The sequence below is a fragment of the Gopherus evgoodei genome, unplaced genomic scaffold, assembly GCF_007399415.2.
Source record: "Gopherus evgoodei ecotype Sinaloan lineage unplaced genomic scaffold, rGopEvg1_v1.p scaffold_36_arrow_ctg1, whole genome shotgun sequence".
Lineage (NCBI taxonomy): Eukaryota > Metazoa > Chordata > Testudines > Testudinidae > Gopherus > Gopherus evgoodei.
The window spans coordinates 3,121,720-3,145,580 of NW_022060038.1; the positions used below are offsets into that span (position 1 = coordinate 3,121,720).

The 23,861-nt window shown below is 46.1% G+C and overlaps 1 protein-coding gene across 1 annotated transcript; it reads left to right on the top strand.

Moving 5' to 3' along the window:
- Positions 1 to 21,969: 21,969 nt before the first annotated feature.
- LOC115641981 (olfactory receptor 52M1-like) lies at positions 21,970 to 22,917 on the top strand. The gene has a single exon (XM_030545319.1). The coding sequence runs from the start codon at positions 21,970 to 21,972 to the stop codon at positions 22,915 to 22,917; it is 948 nt and encodes a 315-aa protein (XP_030401179.1).
- The last annotated feature ends 944 nt before the right edge of the window (positions 22,918 to 23,861 follow it).

A 23,861-nucleotide genomic window follows, 5' to 3' on the forward strand; every position in this document is an offset into this window, starting at 1 on the left:
TACTGTCTCACTTCATCGGATGCATGTAGTGTAAAATAAGAAGGAAGATATACATGCACAGGGAACATGAAACAATGAGTGTTATCATACACACTATAAGGAGAGTGATCCGTTAAGGTGAGCTGTTGTTAGCAGGAGAGAAAAAGAACTGTTTGTAGTGGTAATGAAAATAGCCCATTTCCAGCACTTGACAAGGAGATATAAGGAACTGGGGCGGGGGGGAGAGATAATCATGGGGAAATAGTTTTACTTTGTGTAATTGCTCATCCACTCCCAGTCTTTATTGAAACCTAATTTAATGGTGTTCAATTTGCAAATTAATTCCAATTCAGCAGTCTTTTGTTGGAGTCTGTTTTTGACTTTTTTTTATTGTAATATTGCAACTTTTAGGTCTGTAATCGAGTGGCCAGGGAGATTGAAGTATTCTCCAACTGGTTTTTGATTGTTATAATTCTTAACATCTGATTTGTGCCCATTTATTCTTTTACTTAGAGACTGTCCGGTTTGGTCAATGTACATGGCACAGGGGCATTGCTGGCACATGATGGCATATATCAGATTGATAGATGTGCAGGTGAACGAGCCTCTGATAGTGTAGCTGATGTGATTAGCTTTGTTGCAAGGATAGGTTCCTGGGTTAGTGTTTTTGTTATGTGGTGTGTGGTTGCTGGTGAGTATTTGCTACAGGTTTGGGGGCTGTCTGTAAGCAAGGACTGGCCTGTCTCCCAAGGTCTGTGAGAGTGAGGGATTGTAATTCAGAATAGGTTGTAGATCCTTGATGACGCGCTGGAGAGGTTTTAGTTGGGGGCTGTAGGTGACGGCAAGTGGTGTTCTGTTACTTTCTTTGTTGGGCCTGTCCTGGAGCAGGTGACTTCTGGGTACTCTTCTGGCTCTGTCAGTCTGATTCTTCACTTTAGCAGGTGGATATTGTAGTTGTAAGAATGCTTGATAGAGATCTTGTAGGTGTTTGTCTCTGTCTGAGAGGTTGGAGCAAATGCGATTGTATCGTAAAGTTTGGCTGTAGACAATGGATCTAGCGGTGTGGTCTGGATGAAAGCTGGAGATAGATTCACAGGGTTTAAAGATAGAAGGGACCATTAGATCTTCCAGTCGGATGCCCTGTATAGCACACGCCATTTAATTTCACCCAGTTACCCTTGTATTAAGCCCCTGGACTTGCATTTGAGTAAGGCCAGGTGTAAACTAGGATTTTGCATCACATAATCATAGAGCCACAGGGTGAGAAGGGACCTCAAGGGACAGCTAGTCTAATTCCCTTCCAAGATGCAGGATTTGTTGTGTCCAACCATCCTACACAGATGGCTAATCAGCCTCCTTTGGAAAATCTCAAGTGAAAGAGCTTTCATTATTTTCTGAGGCACTTCTTCCATTGTCCTGCTGTGCTTAAAGTTAGGAATTTTGACCTGAGAGTTAATCTAGATCTTCCCCAATGTAATCTGAGCCCATTGCATCTTGTCATGTGCTCTGTATTTCAAGCGTGTTATCATGTCCCCTCGTAATCTCCTTTTTTCCAAACTAAACATAAGCTGTTCCTTTGGCCTTTGCTGGCATGACTTGCAGTCCATCCTTTTGAGCATCTTTCTCACTCTCCTCTGAACCCTCTCCAGTTTCTCTACATCTTTCTATATAGTAGTGAACAAAATTGGACACAGTATTCCTTCTGAAGCCTAACCAGCACCGAGTAGACCAGTACTATCACACGCCCATGACTTGTTCTCTCTGCCTCTACTAATACAACAAACATTGCCTTTGTTTTTTTATTTTTTGCAACAGCAAATACATCCACTCTTCTGAGAGATGTAGCTATATCTTAACCCCAGAGTAGATGGCAGCAACCTCTAGGAGAGGTGCATTACCTAAACTGATGGGAGAACACAGGGTAAGTGCTGTCTAAGCTGAAGTGCTATGGCAAGGCTGCTGTAGCTGTTTAAGTGGTTCTGCAGACAGGGATAGTTGGAGAATTTATGACTTTCCTTTACAGTTTGTTCCAATTGTCAATCCTTCTTAGTACAGGGAGTGGAAGAAAGGCGGGATTAGCAAGGGAAGCTACCTTGGTGAGGTCAGAACATGTAGGAATAAAGTGAGGAAGGCTAAAAGCCGCATTGAACTGGACCTTGCAAAGGGAATCAAAACCAATAGTAAAAGGTTCTACAGCCACATAAATAAGAAGAAAACAAAGAAAGAAGAAGTGGGGCCGCTATACACTGAGGATGGAGTGGAGGTTAAGGATAACCTAGGCATGGCCCAATATCTAAATAAGTACTTTGCCTCAGTTTTTAATAAGACTAGTGAGGAGTTTAGCGGTGATGGAGGGATGATAAACAGGAATGTGGATATGGAGGTGGATATTACCGCAACTGAGGTAAAGGCCAAACTTGAACAGCTTAATGGGACAAAATCGGAGCGCCCGGACAATCTCCATCCGAGGATATTAAAGGAACTGGTGCGTGAAATTGCGAGCCCGTTAACGAGAATTTTTAAGCAATCGATAAACTCAGGGGTTGTGCCGTACGACTGCAGAATTGCTAAAGTAGTTCCTATTTTTAAGAAAGGGAATAAAAGTGATCCGGGTAATTATAGGCCTGTTAGCTTGACATCTGTAGTATGTAAGGTCTTGGAAAAAATTTTAAGGGAGAAAGTAGTTAAGGACATAGAGGTCAATGGTAATTGGGATGAATTGCAACATGGATTTACTAAAAGTAGATCTTGCCAAACCAATCTGATCTCCTTCTTTGAGAAGGTGACGGATTACTTAGATAAAGGAAATGCGGTAGATCTAATTTACCTCGATTTCAGTAAGGCGTTTGACACGGTTCCACATGGGGAACTGTTAGTTAAATTGGAAAAGATGGGGATGAATATGAAAGTTGTAAGGTGGATAAGGAACTGGTTGAAGGGGAGACTCCAGCGGGTCGTATTGAAGGGTGAACTGTCAGGCTGGAAGGATGTCACTAGTGGAGACCCTCAAGGATCGGTTTTGGGACCGATCTTATTTAACCTTTTTATTACTGACCTTGGCACAAAGAGCGGGAATGTGCTAATAAAGTTTGCGGATGACACAAAGCTGGAGGGTATTGCTAACACAGAGAAGGACAGGGATACTATTCAGGAAGATCTGGAGCACCTTGTAAACTGGAGTAATAGTAATACGATGAAATACAATAGTGAAAAGTGCAAGGTCATGCACTTAGGGATTAATGAGAAGAATTTTAGATATACGTTGGGGACGCATCAGTTGGAAGCGACAGAGGAGGAGAAGGACCTTGGGGTATTGGTTGATAGCAGGATGTCTATGAGCCGCCAATGTGATACGGCTGTTAAAAAAGCAAATGCGATTTCAGGATGCATCAGGCGAGGTATTTCCAGCAAGGATAAGGAGGTGTTAGTACCATTATATAAGGCGCTGGTGAGACCCCATCTGGAATATTGTGTGCAGTTCTGGTGTCCCATGTTCAAGAAGGATGAATTCAAACTGGAACAGGTCCAGAGACGGGCTACTAGGATGATCTGAGGAATGAAAAACCTGCCTTATGAAAGGAGACTCAAAGAGTTTGGCTTGTTTAGCCTGGCCAAAAGAAGGCTACGGGGGGATATGCTTGCTCTATATAAATATATCAGGGGGGTTAATGTTAGGGAGGGAGAGGAATTATTTAAGTTTAGTACTAATGTAGGCACGAGGACGAATAGGTACAAACTGGATATTAGGAAGTTTAGACTTGAAATTAGACAAAGGTTTCTAACCATTAGGGGAGTGAAGTTCTGGAACAGCCTTCCGAGGGAAGTAGTGGGGGCAAAAGACTTATCTGGCTTTAAGACTAAGCTTGATAAGTATATGGAGGGGATGTTATGATAGGATAGTTTAATTTGGGCAATAGATCTGGATTATCACCAGATAAGTCTGCTCAATGGTCTGCGGGGAGATGTTGGATGGGATGGGAACTGAGTTACTGCAGAGAATTCCTTCTTGGGTGCTGGCTGGTGAGTCTTGCCCACATGCTCAGGGTTTAGCTGATCGCTATATTTGGGGTCGGGAAGGAATTTTCCTCCAGGGCAGATTGGCAGGGGCCCTGGAGGTTTTTCGCCTTCCCCTGCAGCGAGAGGCATGGGTCGCTTGCTGGTGGATTCTCTGCAGCTTGAGGTCTTCAAACCAATTTTGAGGATTTCAATAACTCAGTCCTGGGTTAGGGGTTGTTATAAAAGTGGATGGGTAGAGTTCTGAGGCCTGCCTTGTGCAGGAGGTCAGACTAGATGATCATATTGGTCCCTTCTGACCTATGAGTCTATGAGTCTATGAGTCTAAACATTTGGCCCTCATTTCCAACTGGAATTTCTCTGGATTCAGAGTCCAGCCACTAGGCCTTGCTCTGCCTTTCTCTGCTAGATTACATAGACAGTTATTATAATTTAAAATAAATAGTTGAAGCTCTTTTTCACTCTCCGGAATTTTCTCCAGCCTCAAATAATTTTGTGGGTCTTTTCTGCACCCTCTCCAATTTTTCAACATCCCTATTGAAATGTGGACTTTAGGACTGCATAATGTTTTTCATCAATACCATGTAGCAATTTTATATTTACTTTCAGATCATTGATGAAAATATTGAATAGCTTCGGGCCTAGAACTAATCTCTGCAGAACACCAGTTTGAACACCTCCATTTGGTGGCATTAGCCTGTTGACATCTGCTTTCTGAGATCTGTCAGTTATCCAGTTTTTAGTCCATTTAAAGTATGCTTTACTGATATTGTAGAGTGTTCATTTTATCTGATTATTTTTTCCCATGAAATGAGATGCCTCAGATTCTCTTGATCAACTAAACAAATACTCCCATTAAAGAGTGAAATCGGGTTTGTTTACCATAACCCATGTTGTTGATTGACAATTATACTCTTAGACTTATTTATAATGAATCACATACCAGCTCCTTCTATGTTTCCTAACCTTGTGAAAATTTGTTAAACTTTTCCTTTTTTTTTGGTAATAGTTTAATTTTAACACAAAACTGTCAGTAATTTGCTTTGTTGTTCTCCTCTGCCGCTGCCTGACTGAGTGCTTCTGGTTCCAAATGAGATGTGTGGCTGATCTGTCATTTAGTAATTGCCCGATTGCATACATATTGTTCTGGATCAGATGTGTGGTTGATTGATCAGTTTCTAACTCTGGTATTCCTAACTCTAAGGTTCTACTGTAAATGCCGTTTAATCTGCTCTTTGACAGTAATGTACCAGAAAGTTTTTCATCAGCTCATGTGATATACTGCTTCTTTCTAAATGCAGAACAAAAGTATTTCTTGAACACATCCATTTTTTCTATAATATTAACAAGTTTTCTTTCTACCTCTAGAAATGGGCATAAATGTTTTTTAGGAATTCTTTTGTTCTTAATATACTTAATAACCACTTTTTTTATCCTTAGCCCTGCCAAGCATGAACTTTTTCCTGATGTCTTTAATGTCCTTTTTCAGTTTTCATAACTTCCAAATTATATTGCTGACTTTATATTTTTCTTTTTTTCTCATTTGTTGCATATTTCTGTTTTCCTGCCTAATGGCTACCTTCACTTTCCACTGAACTGGGTTTTTCTCCAAAGTTCTCTGTTTTCTTGACAGTGGAATTGTGGCTTTTTCTGTATCTAATAATCTTTTCTTAAAGAATGCTTAATATTCATTCCCATTTTTATGTCTAAATGTTTTCTTCCAATCAGTTTTGCTGTTATTTTGCCTCAGCTTTGGGGAAATAGCCTTTTTGAAGCACTAAATATTTATAATTATTACTGGTTGGGAATTGTTCTTTGTTTGTCAGTTTGAATGTCATCAGTTCATTCTTCATTTTGCTCTCCTCTATCATATGCCTTCTTCTTTGTCTCTTCTCTAAACTCAACAGTCCCATACTTTTCAATCTGTCCACATATGACAGCCACCTCCAATCTCAGAGCCTGTCTCAGAAACCCCCTTTCTATCTACTATATCTTTTACAGGGTCTGGGTGAACAAAACTGAGCACATGTCCACAGCATGTTATTCTGTATCCCATTCCTTAAGCATCTAATCTTTGTCTTTGTTTGGCCACTGCTGAGACTGAGGAGGTGTTTCCATTGAGCTGCTATCAATATTTCCCCTGAGATGTGTTCTAGTTGGGATGTTTCTGCCTGGCACATGTCTTAGCAAGAGTTCAGATTTTTCCCACTTCGAGATTTTGAACAAGCAGGTGAACGGGGAACTCTCTAAAGCATCAACTCACTAGCCTGGCTTTGGTTGAATTAAGGAACAATGGTGGAGAAACAGTATCCACACACATAGTTCCTCCTGGTGCCTATTAAGGTTTGCCACACCATGACATGTAGGAATTACTGACCTTTGGCGCAGCATCAAGTATGGAATGACATTATCAGGGTCAGTTACTCAGAATTCATTTATCTGAATAAAGAAAATGTTATTTTCCAGTGTGTGAAGAGTGACCAATTGATTAACCCATGAGAAGAGCCTCTGTTAGTACATATATAGTCTCATAATGGCATTGTCTCTCCATCCAGGCATTTGTACTGTGACCAGCACCCTATACACTGGCCACATACAGGAAGTCGAGAGAATTTACAGTACACACAGGAGACACCGTTCTCTCGCAAAGTTGGACATCTTCCCTCCTACTCCATGTCAGATTACAACACAACCAACGTCAACAATCCCTCCACCTTCATGTTGCTGGGCATTTCTGGCCTGGAGGCAGCCCATGGCTGGATCTCCATCCCCTTCGATGTCATGTACACCATCGCCCTCTTGGGAAACTTTACTATCCGGTTCATTGTAAAAACAGAGCTGGGGCTCCATGAGCCCATGTACTATTTCCTCTGCATACTGACCATCACTGACCTGGATCTGTCTACATCCACCCTGGCTAAAATGCTGAGCATCTTCTGGTTCAATTCCAGGGAGATCGATTTCAGTGCCTGCCTCACCCAGATGTACTTCATTCACTGCTTCTCAGTGATGGAGTCTGGAATCTTCGTGGCCATGGCTTTGGATCGCTATCTGTGACCCTTTGAGACATTCCACCACTCTGACCAACGGCTTTGTGGCCAAGATTGGCCTGGCTGTGGTGCTGCGTGGCAGCATTCTTGCACTGCCCTACCCTTTCCTGGAGAGGTGGTGGCCATATTGCAGAACCAACATCCTCTCCCACATGTACTGCGAACACATAGCTGTGGTTAAGCTGGCTCGCACCAACATATGCATAAGCAGTTACTATGGCCTGCTAGTGGCATTCTTGGGGACTGGTGTGGATGTGTTTTTTATCGCAGTGTCCTATACATAGATACTAAGGGCCATCTTCAGCCTCCCCACAAAGGATGCCCACCTCAAAACTTTTGGGACCTGTGGCTCCCATCTCTGTGTCATTTTAGCATTTTATATCCCAGCTATCTTCTCCTTTCTCGCGCACCGGTTTGGCCACAATATGCCCACACATTTCCACATTCTCATTGCCAACATGTACATTCTACTGCCCTCCATGCTAAACCCCATCATCTATGGGGTGAGGATCAAAGAGATCCGGGACAGGCTGCTCTGGCATGTTACTCATGTGGAATAAAGATTTCTTCTGGTGCTCTGGCTATCAGGCCAATCTCCGTGGAGATCTGGCTGGTGATATGGTGTTAGGCTCTCTTCCCTGAATCACTGACTAGAGACATTGAATCCTTGCTTTAGCTGACAGTGCTATATGAACCTGACAATCTGGGAAATCCATCTATGTACAACTCACAGGGGTGCTGCACTTCTTATTGCTGGTAACCGGACACCTGAGGCCTCGCATGCTACCCCCCCATGTCCCCCATGTCCATGCCCCTGTCACTCACTCCTCTCCTCACTATCCCTGTTACTCTCTGCATCATCTCCACCCCCCTCCCTATCCCAGCAGCATCCTATATGTTCCGGGGCTGGAATGGGAGTTTCAGTAGCCTGAGGAGGACCCCGCCTGCTAGTAGGAGGCAGCCTCAATTGTGTAAGGGCTGATGTGGGTTTATGAGATGATGTCTCCACCCCACTCTGCTGCAACTGGACCTAGCCAGATACCCTTTTCAACTGGACGTTTTAGCTCAAAACTCGGGGTGGGGAGGGTTAGTGGTGTGGGACCCTAGCATTCTGGGGTCGAAGTGATGGGAATAGGGGGTGAAGGGCTGAGAATGGATATTAGCATGGGGCTGATGGGGGAGGGGAATCTGGGAATCGATATTTGCATGCGGGTGATGAGGGATGGGACCTATCTGGGAATAGATATTAGTGTGGGGTTGATGGGGGGTGGGGGTCTGGGAATGCGTATTAGTGGGAGAGTGATGGGGTGCAAATGCTCTGTGAATGGATAATAGTGTTGGACTGATGGGGAAGGATCTGGGACTGTCTAGTGACATAAAGGACTCACGTCTCTCTCCCAGAGACCTCTGGGGAGTTGTGTGGAGGAAACTCTTTTAACCCAACTTGAGAAAAGCTTATTAATCACTTCACAGCATTTCCTATTATTTTATTTTACAGGGGGGCTGTAGCCTGTTCAGTTAAAACTGACAGCCCCTTTATATAGTTTTGCTTCCATTTTATACTTTGTTTTTTTTCTGCATTTGTGCATTCATATCACATTCCAATTCCTGAGAAGTTTGGGCTAAAGCAACAATATGCTGGGCATTGGCTATATTTTGCAAGTCTCTTTTCATCCCCTCATTCTGCAATCTCAACTTCTCCAACACCTGTTGCAAATTTTCCTTCTCATGTTTCCAGATCTCACACTCCTCTGCAAACTTATTCACAGTCTGATACATCATCCAAACAGCAGCATCTGTCATTTGTTCCTTGTTAGGAGTGGGAGTGCTACAAGTCTGACATTTTAATAATATTGCATTCAAACACCCTTCCCTGAACACAATAGGAACAGCGTTTGGCAGCCAGGTATCAGAGCCAAGATCTTCACAGTAAACATCCACCACCGATAACTGAGAGTCTCAGGGCATCCCCTTAATTCCTGGTACAGTGACCCTCAGTGGCTGTGTTCGTGAACCCTGAGCTATAAATAATATAAGTCCGAACCGATTCAGAACAATATTTAAATTAGTTAAACCAGCGATCTAGGATACCAAGCTCTTACTGGGCAACAAGTCCAGAAAGAGTATTCATTCAGTTTAAAGGCCTATTTACTTAGACATGACAGTAAACTATCCTCTGCTCTCAAATATTAACACCAGGGAGTGATACTACTCCTGAAATGGATCTTTAATGGCTCACAGTGAAGATGATGACGGTCCTACCAATGGAAAAGTCCACAAGAATTATCTGCAATACACAGCATGTTATTGAGAAGGAATTACACAAGCCGTTATCAAGCACATAACTCCTACGTTAGACAAAGCTATACATTTAGAGCTATACATTTCCCTCAATGAGCATCTCTTTCACAAGTAGTTCCTGTGCTCGCCCCACACAGTACTGCTTGGCAAACACAGAACGTGGTTACCAATTTTATATATGGCTTCTTTTCTCTTCAGCTGTTCTTCTCAGCCCTCCGCTCTGTCTCAGATTCCCTCAAAGAAAGGCTTTGTCTGCATTGAGATTCCTTTGGTTCACAGTCCTACTCAATTACAGAATCATGTTTAGCAGCATTGGAAAATCTTCAAGTGTCAAAGTTAAGGAATCCCAATAAACCAGTAGTTTAATTTTCTTGATACTTCTACTCTTTTTCCTCAGAGGAGTCGCATGTCTTAAAAGCATGCCTAGTGGCTGTCTCGTTACTAATTTTTACCTAATTATTATTTTAGAAGGGGCTAGAGGGCATCAGAATGTAAACAGATGGAGAGACGCCTGTGCTAAGGCAGAGAGGAATTGGCTGTGTGACATGGCATTCCATATGCTTTATGGAAATATGCTTATGAATATGAATATGACATAACTGGAATATTATTTATGTGAAATGCCTCTTGTAATGTCACATTGGAAAAGTTATAATATACTGAATGTGTTCATCCTATTTGTATTGTGATAGACTCAGACCAGAAGGATACAAAAGAAGAGTCCCGCTGAGCACCGGGATGTGGGAGAGTGCTAGCTCACCCATTGCTAAAAGCTCCTCCTCCAGCTAGGGAGGGACTACTAAACCCAGAACCCAACTGAGTTTGGGGGACAACAAATGCAATAATGGGAACAGAGGGTTAAACGGCCAAAACTAGGGAACCAGAAGGGGATACTGACCAGAGAACCCTGGACAGCACCCATTGCTCCTCAAAGACATCGAGAGAGCAGGTGGATGTTCCCCAGAGGAACTCTGCCTGGGTACGTGAATGGATAAAGGAACGAAAAACAGCATATAAAGAACCGAGGAAGACGAAGCTCCTGCTGAAACAAATGTACTCACTCCGGGCTGGATGTTGGGGCATAGATGTTGACAAGACGCAATGCCAGCCCATCCACCTGAGCCCAGCTTTGCAGCAGGCGACCCACAGCATGTCCTCGGTAATCCTCAGCAGCTTGGGCTGTAGGTGAGGCGAGAATAGGGTAACCATTCCAGTGTGACAAGCCTGACGAGCTGAGAGCTGGCAAAAGTAGACCTTGTCCTCCTACTCCAGCCGCCAGCTAGCTTTGGTGGCTGGGTCCATGTTGGTCTCCTGCAGGAAAACAACTGATTACCTTCCCTCCTGAAGGGAGGAGGGCACCTGACATCTGCAGAGACCCATCCTACAGTGTTCAAAGTGCCAAAGTTACTGGGATACGGTGCCTCTCAACCCAGCATGGTGGTCAAAGAGGCAGCAAGGGATGGTTCCCCCACAGCGCTAGGCTCAGGTACCCCACTAAACGAGGCACCCACGATTCCACCAGTGGGGAGGACGAGGGCTGCCACCCTGCCTCATAGGGAAGGGCTCCCATTGTCTCAGAGCCCAGATGCTTGGGGTCAGCCGTTGCCTCACTAGGCATGGCGGCAGCAGCCAGATTACCAATCATGGTGAGGCAGATGGTCAGGTCCCGGGGTGTTGCAGAGGCCAATACATGGGTAACCACCTGAGGAGGGGGAAAAGGAGGAGGAGGGCGCCACAGATTGTAAGCACTCTGACTGGGAACCTCTAACAGGGGGGCAGGGACCCCCTCAGTGGTTGGGGCCAAGCCCAGGGCCTTGATCTCATCAAAAATAGAGGCAAAGTCCCCACCTACCTCTACGGGGTCCCCCTCAACAGCAGCCATGGCAGTAGCCACTTCGGCGCCTACAGGGGACACAGATGGTAAGGCGGGGGGGGCACCTTCCGTAATCCCCTCAGGGAGGAACTCCATGAGATAGGTGGTACTACCTGCCTCTGTAGCTGCAGCGACTTCAGCCGACTCCAACTGGTGAACATGAGCAGAGGAAGCAGCAGAAAACCCAGTGCCAGCAACCTCTTTCATAATTTTACAGGGGGGTCCCTTCCTCCTCGCCAGCAAGGGGGGTGATGGGCCCACAGTCCCCACTTATGGCACCTCCCTTGCACAAGCTCCCAGCTCCCTGAAGAGGGGGGCTGGTAAGCTGGTCAAAGCCAGGGAGTGAGGGTGATGAGAGAAGAGAAAAGGAAGATGAGGGCAGGACAGCAGGGAAAGGGACAGACTCCCCCTGAGGCAAGCCTCACTCGATTCCAGCCACCGGCCCTGCCACTCTCTCCTCCGCAGGCCCTGGTCTACTACCCACCACAGCGGCGGTGCCCGCACGCTCATCTGGGTACGTCACAGAGGCCTTCCCTGAGACCCAAGCAGAGTTGACAATGGTCACAGATGGAGGAGGGGCAATACCAGGGACTAGGTCATCAGGGCTGCCAGTGATCGTAGAGTCAATGCCCTTCCCGGTGTCAGGAGTTCCAGATGCCCGTCCAAGCTGGACCACGGAGCAGTCCCTCCGGATGTGCCGCACAACCTGGCAGACAAAGCACCGGGCCTTCCCCAAAGAATAGTAAACCTTGTACTTGGCCCCTTGATGGGGCACCAGAAAGGACCCCTCCAGAGCCTTCCATCACACACCACCAGCAGCACTCGATCCTCCACCTGCCGGAGGAATGATAAAACATAGAGGAGGGCAGGATCCTTACAGCCCAATGGAAGGGGGATGAGGACAGACAGGGTCTTCCCCCAGGGGGAGAGGAACAGGAGAAGGGTGGAATTGGGGCAGAAGGGAGTAACAGAGGAGAACACCACCCACACACCCAGGTCCTCCAAAGGCTCAAGGGGGACATGAACACCCCCCACCCCCAAGCCCCTCTCCACCATCTCCTGGGCAGTGGCCTCCAGTGTCGGAAGAACACCACCTTCCCAAACACCTTAGAGGCTGCCACCACTGCTATGGGCCCCACCACCTGCGCCAACTCCAGAACATAAGTGTGACGGTACTTTCCATAAGGCTTTATGGAAATATGCTTCTGAATGTATATATATATATAACACAACTAGAATGTGTTTTATGCTGCATATGTCATGTAATATAGCTCTGTAAAGCTCATGATCTACTGAATGTATTAATCCTATTTGTACGTATCTATCATTTTTGTATTCAAAGTTATGAATATTGGCTGTGTACTGGCTTGATTACTAAAAAACTTTAGTAGATCATTTGGTCAGCTTCTGGAGAAAGGAATGTTGAAATTAAGTACCTAGTCAAGAAACATTTAATGGACAATAAATCCTGGAATGCTCCAATCCACGTAAGAAGTCTACCTGAGGACGTTCAACGGAGCATGTGACCCATGGCTGCTACCTGGTAAGAAACTGTGAGTCATGCATGGACATGTGACTGACCCAAGTGACTCCAAAACTCCATCTTGGAGCTGGACTTTGCATAGGAGTGAGGAGGGGGTCTCCACCCACAAGAGAAAGTCTATTTAAGCCCATGGGAGACCCCTCCATTTGGTCTTCAGCTGGCTAAAGAGGGAACCTCTCCACCCCCAAAGATACCTGAAAGAAACTGGAACAAAAGAGAGTTACTGCAAGGGGTGTGACTGATTGCTGGTCCCAGGCTAAAAGGAGATTAGTCTGTAAAAGGGAACATTCTGGAACGGGTGAGGATCTTATCTGTATTCAGTTTGATTAGACATAGATTTGCTCATTTTACTTTATTTTGCTTGGTGACTTACTTTGTTCTGTCTGTCACTATTTAGAATCACTTAAATCCTACTTTCTGTATTTAATAAAATCACTTTTTACTTATTAATTAACTCAGAGTATGTGTTAATACCTAGGGGAGGGCTCAAACAGCTGTGCATTTCTCTCTGTCAGTGTTATAGATGGCGAACAATTTATGAGTTTACCCTCTATAAGCTTTACACAGGGTAAAACAGATTTATATGGATTTAGACTCCATTGGGAATTGGGCATCTGAGTGTTAAAGACAGGAACACTTCTGTGAGCTGCTTTCAGGTAATCCTGCAGCTGTTAGGGGATGTGGTTCAGACCTGGATCTGGGTTTGCAGCAGGATAGCGGGTCTGGCTCAAACCAGGCAGGATATTGACATCCCAGGCTAACAAGGCAGGAAAGCAAGGGCAGAAGTGGTCTGGGCACATCAGGTGGCAGCTCCCAGGGGGTTTCTGTGATCCAACCCATCACAGTAGGTTTCTATGTGGGGCGAGGCTGACACTGGGAGGCAACACACCTCGGGTTCCCTGATGAGGGTGAGAAAGGGGCCCTGGCCACTGGGAATGGTACTCTGGAAGGCGTCTGGAGCAGATGGTGAATGGAGGGGTCGCAGCTACCTGGGCGTATGCTCTGGGGGCCGAGGGAGTGGCACCGCCAGGGCAGGTGGAGGGTACCGGGTCAGGGAAAAAGGGGGGCTGTGGCCGTTGACGGGGCTGCAGCAGTAAAGGGAATGACTGCCATAGGGCTTTCGCCTTCCGGGCAAGGCCCTGCCCTTCTTCATCCCCTGGCCTTTCCCACTGGTCCAGTCTCAGAGGTGGAGGCTGCTGAGGTCTTGACAGCAGCAATGGAGTCTTGGGAGTCCCTATCTGCTCCCTCTGCTGTCAGTGCCTCAGAAGCAGGGATGAGAGGGAATCTGGTGGTGGTAGTCGAGGCAGCCATCGCAGGGGAGGGAGACTGAAAGGGAACAGCAGAGACCTTCAGGGAAGTCCCATCCCCCAGATCACCCACTACAGGAAGGGAGGGATAGGGACAGACACTAGGGCAGGAAAAAGGGAATGGGGAATGGAGGGAAGGAAGGGGCAAGGGGGCTGGAAGGGAGGGTAGAGGAGGTGGGGAAGTGGCTACCACACCCACCCGCTAGGCTGAAAGCAGGGTGGACGGGTGCCAACACAAAGGGACACCGGAAAACAAGGAAGATAACTCCCGGCACAGGATGAAGAAACCGGCTCCCCGGCTGCCCAAAAGAAAGCAGGGGGCGGGGGCGGGGGGGAACTAAACCATCATGAAGGCATCAGTGACTGAAGAAGGGAGGGGAATCTCCAGCGCTGGAAATAGAACGTGGGCTCCCAGGCGAAGAGGGTAAACCGGGAGGGGGACGAACAGCAGGGGACTGGAATGAAGGGTGGGGGAGGACGAGTGTACCACAGGCAAGGGACAGAAAACAGCGCAGGCTCAGAAGCAACCAGACTGGCAGCAACGCCTGCACCATGAGACAAGGGTGGGGCAAGCAAACTAACCTGGGGCTTACAACGAACGAGGCCTCTCAAAAAACAGGGCAGGGGAAAATGCCGCGAACAGGGGGTGGGCGGGGCAGGAAGCAAGGGAAAGGGGGGAAACAGCTGCAAGCACAGGGCGACGCAGGGGAAAAAGGAGCCCATCAGCCAAATGCAGCAGGGGAGGGAGGGCAAGTCCAAGAGAGGGAAGTGGAAATGCACACCCTTAGGCGCCCAAAAAACAAGTGCCCCCTTGCTACTGCTCCTGTCCCACGATGCGGCAGAGGACAGAGCAAACTGCTGGGCTGGGGAGTGGAGAACAGGGCCAGGTGGTAATAGGGAAGGTGGAGGGGGTGGTGGTGGTGGCAGTAGGGGAGCGGAAAAACCACGGGGAGGGCTCCACACCACTGCCCCAGCTCCCCGCTACAACGGCACCTGCCACCACAGAAGCAAGGATGTTACAAATCCCCTCCACAAAGCAGGGCCTCCTCCTCTCCCAGCTCAGCCCCAGCAGCAGCAACAGGCTCTTCAGCAGCACCACCAGCAGCAGCAAAGACAACAGCAACCCAGCCAGAGGAGGAACCACAAATGATGGGAAAAATGGGGCCTTGCTCTCCGCTCTGAGGGTCACACCACAAGGGTCCTCCCCACAGCAGTAGCAGCAGCCAGGAGGGCAACCCCCACCTGGGAAGGAGGACGGCTGCCCCACATCAGTGAGGGATACCCCTGGTAACTCAGGTCCCAGCCGCATGGCACTGAGTGTTGCCTCAATTGGCTCAGCATCCGGTAGCGGGGTGCCATCCACGGACGGGTTGGTGGAAGAGTCCAGGGGTTCCTCGGAGGCAGGAGCGGAAGCTGCGGGTAGGGGAAGGGAGCATGGGGAAAGAGGGGGCTGGGATGAGGTTGCCCACATCTAGGCCCGCTGGCAGAGGGTCATCCTCCCCCTGGGTTACTGGACTCAGGGCCTCTATCTCCTCAAAAAATGGAGGGAAGATCACCCCCACCACCCCGGGGAACCTCTTCACTGGTGCCTGAAGCAACGTTCACCTCGGGGCTCGCAAGGGCCTCAGGTGACAAGGGGTCAGGAGGGGCTCTATCAAAGGCCTCCTCAAGGAAGGATTCTGGGGGATGGGTGGTGCTACCCTCTATTGCTGCCACGACATCCCCAGCTGGCTCCAGCGGATGGGATTCCCCTGGGGGTAAGGTAGAAGGCTCGGTGTTAGCGGCCCCCTCCCTGGTTTTTCGAGGGCCTTCTGCATCAGATGGGCGGAGCGGAGCCTGAGCCTTCCGCTTGCCCTGCTTCCCCTGAACTAGAACCCAGCCTTCCATGGTATCCTCGGTGGGATCCGGAACAGTGTCGAGCCAGGGGACAGGGGCCGTGGCACGGGAACTTCGGGAGGTAGTGGTGGGGCAGCATAAGGGACGCTAAACTCTCCCCAAGGTGGGACCTTTCCCATGCCTTCCAATAATCCTGCTGCACCCTCCTCCATAGACCTCGCCAGACTGCACACAGCGGAGTTGGGGCTCTCCCACTTGTCTGGGTGCTCTGGGGGGTGCCCCTAGGGCCTGACTGGGAGCAATTGTGGGCTGGGGAGGAGGAGGGGCAGGCCCGGGTGCTAGGAAGCCAGTGGGGGCTGGCAATGATGGGGCTGGTACCTTGCTGGGGCTCATGGATTCTGGACGCTCCTCCATGCCAGGCCAAGGGGCTGTCCCTCCAGACATGCCCCATCACCCGGCAGAGGTAGCACTGGGCCTTCGCCACAGAGTAATGCATCTGGTAACAGGCCCCTTGGTAGTGGACCAGAAAGGACCCCTTGAGCACCTCACCATCATGTGCAGCCGGCTGGAGTCTCTCTATTATTAATTCACCAGTGTCAAGTGAAAGTTTTCATATAACTGTAACTGGGTGCCTCTCTGTCTGAGTTTTAACATATCTAGGGAGGATGGTGGCTTCCCACATCCTCACAATGTGAGAGGGTGGCACAGACTGGCATGCAGGAAGGCTCTGGTTGCGCCCCAGAGAAGTCTGTCACACTTACCAATGAACAAGTCCTTCTAGACCATTTCCCTCTTCTCATGCGCTTCGTTACTGGCAGAGAGACTATGCTTATGGCAGAGAGGTCAGGACTCTTCAGTTCTGTCTGTCATTCTCTCTGTGACCTTGGCCAAGGTACCTTTGCCTCTGTTTACCTATCTGTATATTGGGGATGTGTTCATAGTGACGTGCCTTTGCTAAGAGTTTTGAAGATTCTTAAATGTAAGTTGCTGCACAGTATGATAACAGATACTGATGAGAATTATGTACCTCTGATCCCTTAACAAAAGCCCTGTATAGCTGCAGAAAGTGCTAATGTCTCCCCTTGGTCATCTTTTCCATAACTGTCTATTTACTATCTACCCATCCAACCTGGGCATTTACAGGGTATCAAACCCTTTGGAGACAGAGACTTTATCCCTCATTTTCTTACTAATCAACTATAATTGTTAAATATACACAAATACACAGAGCAGCTACTTTCTCTCTGAGTCAGCACAGAGCCCTTTGGGAAAATCCCTTATTTACTGTTTACACAGAAGTGCAGACATGGAAATCGAGAGATTGGCTAAAGTATCTCCAGTCTCTGGCCTGTTTACAGTCAGATGCCGTTTCTCCCTTAGATACTGAGCGAATTCCCCTGGGATTGCATAGAGCCATATTATAAAGAGTGCAGATATCTGTGTATTCTTTTGCTGTCTGATGTTGCTGCAGATGCTGCGGTGAGAAAGGTGTGGGACATGGATATATGAGGGGGATTCCATCTCAGGATTCACAGGTACTGCATCTCTTGCCAAGGAGCTCAGCAGCTCAACAAACCTAATATAATGGGTGTGGGGTGGGACAGAGTGTAAGTCTGTGGTCCTTTCTGCTCTGCACCCCCAGTAAATATCTCAAAGACCTTGCTAAGGGGGATGAGTTTTCTCCAGTATCACATGCCAAAATATCACCTTTTGCTGTGGCTCCCCAGCTGGTTGTTGGCCTTTGGTCCAAGGCTGTTGCATTTCAGTGAAGAGGGGATCCTTCAGGATGAAAGGTGTTAGTAGATGTATAACATAAGGTCAAATTCTTAGGCCATGGCCCTTAGTTTACTCAGACCTCACAGAGGCAATTCTGCCCTCGGAGTAAGAAGTGAGAAAAGACCTCAGGAGTCCTCTCTGTGTTAATGCACAGACACTATCACCACCTCCTCTTTCATCTCAGGACTCTGGCTGTTAATAGGGCAGGGGGGCTGTTAGCTGATTTTTATCTGCTGGAAAGGATGGAGGTGATAGAGCTCCTCACTGGAACAATTATAAGAATTTTTCAACATGGGAAAGACGTCTTCTCTGCTAGTTTCATTCCTAAAGTCAGCTGAAATGTTATCACTGAAACTTTAAAAAAAAATCAGCCTAAAGCAGACACCTCGCATGGGAAATTTCAGTGCAAATGCTTAACATTTGGCAAACCTATGAGCAACTGAGAATGAGGTCTCATAACTGAAGGCGTTAGACAGCCTTAACTAAAGTTCGTGCCACCAGCACCATCCACAATGGCAATTCATTTGTGAGTCCTATTCACTTAAGCTCTTTGTTCCAATAAATGTCTGTGTCAAGGAGTTCACCGGGCCAAATATATATTATGTAAATAATTTTATTTGATCAATTTTATAGGTTCAGACTGTCAATGTAATTGAAACTTCCCTTATGCAGCAATGCTAAAAGTCTAAATAATACAATGAGTGAACTAGAGTGCCTCATATTAAATGAAGATATTGATATAATAGGCATAACAGAAACTTGGTATTCACTCACGAAAGCTCATGCTCCAAAACGTCTGTTAGTCTATAAGGTGCCACAGGACTCTTTACTGCTTTTACAGAAACTTGGTGGAATGACAATAATCATTGGGATACAGTAATACCAGAGTGCAAAATATATTGGTAAGATAGAAGAGCTTGTGCTGATGGCGAAGTGACATTATATGTGAAAGAAAGTATGGAATCAAATGAAGTAAAAATCATGAATGAATCAAACTACATCATAGAATCCCTATGGATGGAAATTCCATGCTCTAATAATAACAATATAGTGGTAGGGATATATTACTGACCACCTGACCAGGACGGTGGTAGTGAATGTGAAATGCTCAGGCTATTAAATTAAAAAAAACCTCAATAATAAGGGGGATTTCAATTATCCCCATATTGATTGGGTACATGTCCCCTCAGGACAGTATGTGGTTGACACCACTTGGAACAGCTGGTCCTGGAACCCACCAGAGAAGAGGCAATTCTTGATTTAGTCCTAAGTGAAGCACAGGATCAGGTCCAAAAGGTGAATATAGCTAGACCGCTTGGTGATAGTGACCATAATATAATTAAATTAAATATCCTTGTGCCAAGAAAAACACCACAGCAGCTCAACACTGTAGCATTTAATTTCAGATAGGTGAACTACACAAAAATTAGGAGGTTAATTAAACAGAAATTAAAGGGTACAGTTGCTAAAAGTGCAAATCTCTGGAAGCTGAATGGAAACTTTTTGAAGACACCATAATAGAGGCTCAACTTGAATGTATACCCCAAATTTAAAAACAGCAAAAAACATTGTAAGAGAACCAAAAAAGAGTCACAGCAGCTAAACAAAAAAGAGAAAGAAGCAGTGAGAGGCAAAACAACATCCTTTAAAAAGTGGAAGTTAAATCCTAGCGAGGAAATAGAAAGGAGCATAAACAGTGGCAAATGTTGTGTAAAAAATACAATTAAGAAGGCCAAAAAAGAATTTCATGAACAGTCAGAAAAAGAATAAAAAAGTAACAGCAAAAAAAATGTAAGTACATGAGAAGCAGAAAGCCTATTAAATAACCAGTTTGACAATCCAGGTGCTAAAGGAGCACTCAAGGATGATAAGACCATTGAGGAGAAACTAAATTAATTCTTTGCATCGGTTTTCACAACTGAGGATTGAAAGAGATTCCCAAACCTAAGCCATTCTTTTTGAGTGACAGATCTGAGGAACTGTCCCAGATTGAGGTGTCATTAGAGGAGGTTTTTGAACAAACTGATAAATGAAACAGCAGTTAGACACCAGGACCAGATGGGATTCACCCAAGAGTTCTGAAGGAACTCAAATGTGAACTTGCAGAAGTATTAACTGTAGTCTGAAACTGATCATTTGAATTAGCTTCTGTACCAAATGACTGGAGCTGGAGGATAGATAATTTGACACCAATTTTCAAAAAGGGCTCCAGAGGTGATCCCAGCAATTACAGGACTGTAGGTCTGACTTCAGTACCGGGCAAACTGGTTGAAACTATAATAAAGAACAATATTGTCAGACATATAGTTGAACATAATTTTTGAGGAAGAGTCAACATGGTTTCAGTAAAGGGAAATCATGCCTCTCTAATCTAGTAGAATTCTTTGAGGAGGTCAAGAAGCAAGTGGACAAAGGGGATTCAGTGGACATAGTGTACTTAGATTTTCAGTAATCCTCTGACAAGGTCCCTCATCAAAGGCTCTTAAGCAAAGTAAGCTGTCATGACATAAAAGGGAAGGTGCTCTCATTGACTGGTAACTGTTAAAAGATGGGAAACAAAGGGTAGGTACAAATGATCAGTTTTCAGAATGGAGAGAGATAAATAATGGTGTCCCCCAGGGGTCTGTTTTGGGACCAATCCTAGTCAACATATTCATAAATTATCTGGAAACGGGTAAACAGTGAGGTGGCAAAATTTTCAAATGATACAAAATTACTAAAGATAGTTAAGACCCAGGCAGACTATGAAGAGCTACTAAATGATCTCTGAAAACTGGGTGACTGGGCAACAAAATGGCAGATGAAATTTAATGTTGATAAATGCAAAGTAATGCCCAGAGGAAAGCAGATTCCCAACTCTATGTATAAAATGATGAGGTCTAAATTTGCTGTTACCACTTAAGAAGGAGAGCTCGGCATCATTGTGGATAGTTCTCCACTCAATGTGCAGTGACAGTCAAAAAAGCAAACAGAATGCTTGGAATAATTAAGAAAGGGATAGATAATAGGGAAGAAAATATCATATTTCCTCTATATAAATCCATAGTACGCCCACATCTTGAATACTGGGTGCAGATGTGATCACCCCATCTCAAAAAAGCTATATTGGAATTGGAAAAGATTCAGAAAAAGGCAACACAAAGGATTGAGGTACAGAATGGTTCCCTTATGAAGAGCGATTAATAAGACTGGGACTTGGAAAAGTGACAGTTAAGGGCAGATATGATTGAGATCCATAAAATCATGACTGATGTAGAGAAAGTAGAAAAGGAAGAGTTGTTTATTCCTTCTCATAACAAAAGAACTAGGGATAGGGTGACCAGATGTCTCAATTGTATAGGGACAGTCCTGGTGTTTGGGTCTTTTTTCTTATATAGGGTCCTATTACCCCCTATCCAATCCCAATTTTTCACATTTGCAGTCTGGTTGCTCTAACTAGGGATTACCAAATGAAATTAATAAGCATCAGGTTTAAAACAAATAAAAGTAAGTATTTATTCATACAATGCACAGTCAACCTGTGGAACACCTTACTCCACATCAAGCAAACGGGAAGGGGAATTTCAAAATTCCTGGGCCTTTAAAAGGGGAAGGGTGGAAGGTGTTTGCACGGAAGCAGAGTTCAAACTTCTGACCAGAGTGGTGAGGATGTGCATTGTGGGACATCTTCCGAAGGCCTATTGCTGTGATAAAATCAATTGCAAGTGTCTACACTGGCACTTCAGTGACAAAACTTTTGTGTAAAAAGCTTTACAACTCTTGTCAAGATAGTTTTATTGTGTGACTGAAACTGATGAGTTCCACCATCAAAAGTGGCTTTGCAGAGTGTAGACCTCCACTGTTTTTTTTCACCAAAAGCTGCCTTTGGGTGAAAAAAACTTGGTAGTGTAGAAAAGGTCTAAGGAAAAATGACAGATAACCAGTATCCACACTGATGTTTCCCGCTGGTGTCTGTTATGGTTTCCCACACCATGACATGTAGGAATTATTGAAGCACAGAGCACCATAAAATATGCAATTGACATTAGTAGGGTCAGTTCCCCATAATTCTTATCTCTGAATAATGAAAATGTCATTTTTCAATGTGTGAAGAGTGACCAATCTGCTTCACCCATGAGAACAGCCTCCAGTAGTGCATGTAGTGCCTCATATTAATATTGTCTCTCCATCCAGGCATTTGTATTGTGACCATCACCCTAGGCCTGGACACATACGGGAAGTTGTGGGAACATAGGGTACATCCAGGAGACACCATTCTGTCTCAGAGTTGGACATCTTCTCCCCTATTCCATGTTAGATTCCAACATAATCAACTTCACCAAAACCTCCACCTTCATCCTGCTGGGCATTCCTGGCCTGGAGGCAGCCCATGTCTGGATCTCCATCCTCTTCTGCACCATGTACACCATAGCTGTCTTGGGAAACTTCATCATCCCGTTCATTGTGAAGAGGGAACCAAGTCTCCATGGGCCCATGAACTATTTCCTCTGCATGCTGGCTGTCACTGACCTTGTCCTGTCCACATCCACCCTGCCTAAAATGCTAGCAATCTTCTGGTTCAATTCCAGAGAGATCGATTTCAGTGCTTGCCTCACCCAGCTGTACTTCATTCACTGCTTCTCAGCGATGGAATCTGGGATCTTTGTGGCCATGGCTTTTGATCACTATGTGGCCATCTGCCATCCCCTGAGACATTCCATCACCCTGACAAACCCCGTGGTGGCCAAGACTGGCGTGGCCGTGGTGCTGCGCGGCATCATGCTCATACTGCCCTATCCCTTACTGGCAAGGCAGTGGCCATATTGCAGAACCAACACCATCCCCCACTCGTACTGCGAGCACATTGCCATGGTGAAGCTGGCCTGCACTGACATCAGCATCAGCAGTTACTACAGCCTCTCTGCGGCATTCTTTGTGATTGGTCTGGATGTGTTTTTTATCACTATGTCCTATACCCAGATCCTCAGGACCATCTTTAGCCTTCCCACAAAGGATGCCCGGCTCAAGACTTTTGGAACCTGCGGTTCTCACCTCTGTGCCATCTTAGCCTTTTACTTCCCAACTCTTTTCTCCTCCCTCCTGCACCGTTTTGGCCACAATGTGTCCCTGCATTTACACATTCTCATTGCCAACATGTACCTTCTTGTGCCGCCCATGCTAAACCCCATCATCTATGGGATGAGGACCAAACAGATCCGTGACAGGCTGCTCTGGCTCATTGCTCATAAAGGCACTTAACATTTTCTCCTGGTGCTCTGGCTCTCACATCGAGCAGAGCTTGCTAGTGATGTGGTGCTGGGCTCTCTCCCCTGAATCACCTACTAGATAGTCAAAGTGACATTAATCCTTTCCTGGCTTTGCTGTGCTGTGTCAGTGTGACAGACTGGGGAATCGGTCTCTATAGAACTCATTAACTCATAGGGTTGCCTCCTTTCTAATTTCTGGTAACTGGATCCCTGAGGTCCTGCCCACTTCTTTCACCAAGGTCCCATCCCTGTTGCTCAATCCTCTCCTCCCCTCCCCCATCACTCACTGGACCATTATGACCTCCCACCCACCTTGATGCATTGGCACTTCCAAGGGCTAATTAGGCTCTTGAAATCTTACGTTTTTAACAGATAACATAGCATTTTTTTGGCTAGTCACTTAAGGCCAGTGGTTAGGTTTAAAGATTTAATGTATATTCTTACTTTGTTACTAACTCTGCGCAGAGAGAGAGACCCCATCAGGCCTCCTGGGTTCTCTCTCAGCTCTGGGAGGTGGATGGGGTACAGTAAGTTAAGGCAGGGGGGAAGCTATATCTGGGGTCTATATAACATCAGATAGTGGGTAAGATAGATGGTCTATCTAGCCCCGTATCCTATCTCACAACAGTGCCCAATATCAGAGGCTTCAAAGGGAATGAACAGAACTGGAAAATTCTGAGTGATCCATCCCCTGTTGTATGGTCTCAGCTTCTGGCAAACAGAGGCAAGGGGCACACAGAACATGGCGTTGGCTCCCTGCTAATAACTGTTTATGGACTTATCTTTCATTAACTTACCTAGTTCTTATTGAAGCCCTGTTACAGCTTTGGCCTTCACAACAACACCTGGCAAAGTGTTCCACAGGTCAACTGTGAAGAAATCTTTCCTTTTGTTTATTTAAATCTGCTGCCTATTAATTTAATTGGCTAACCCCTA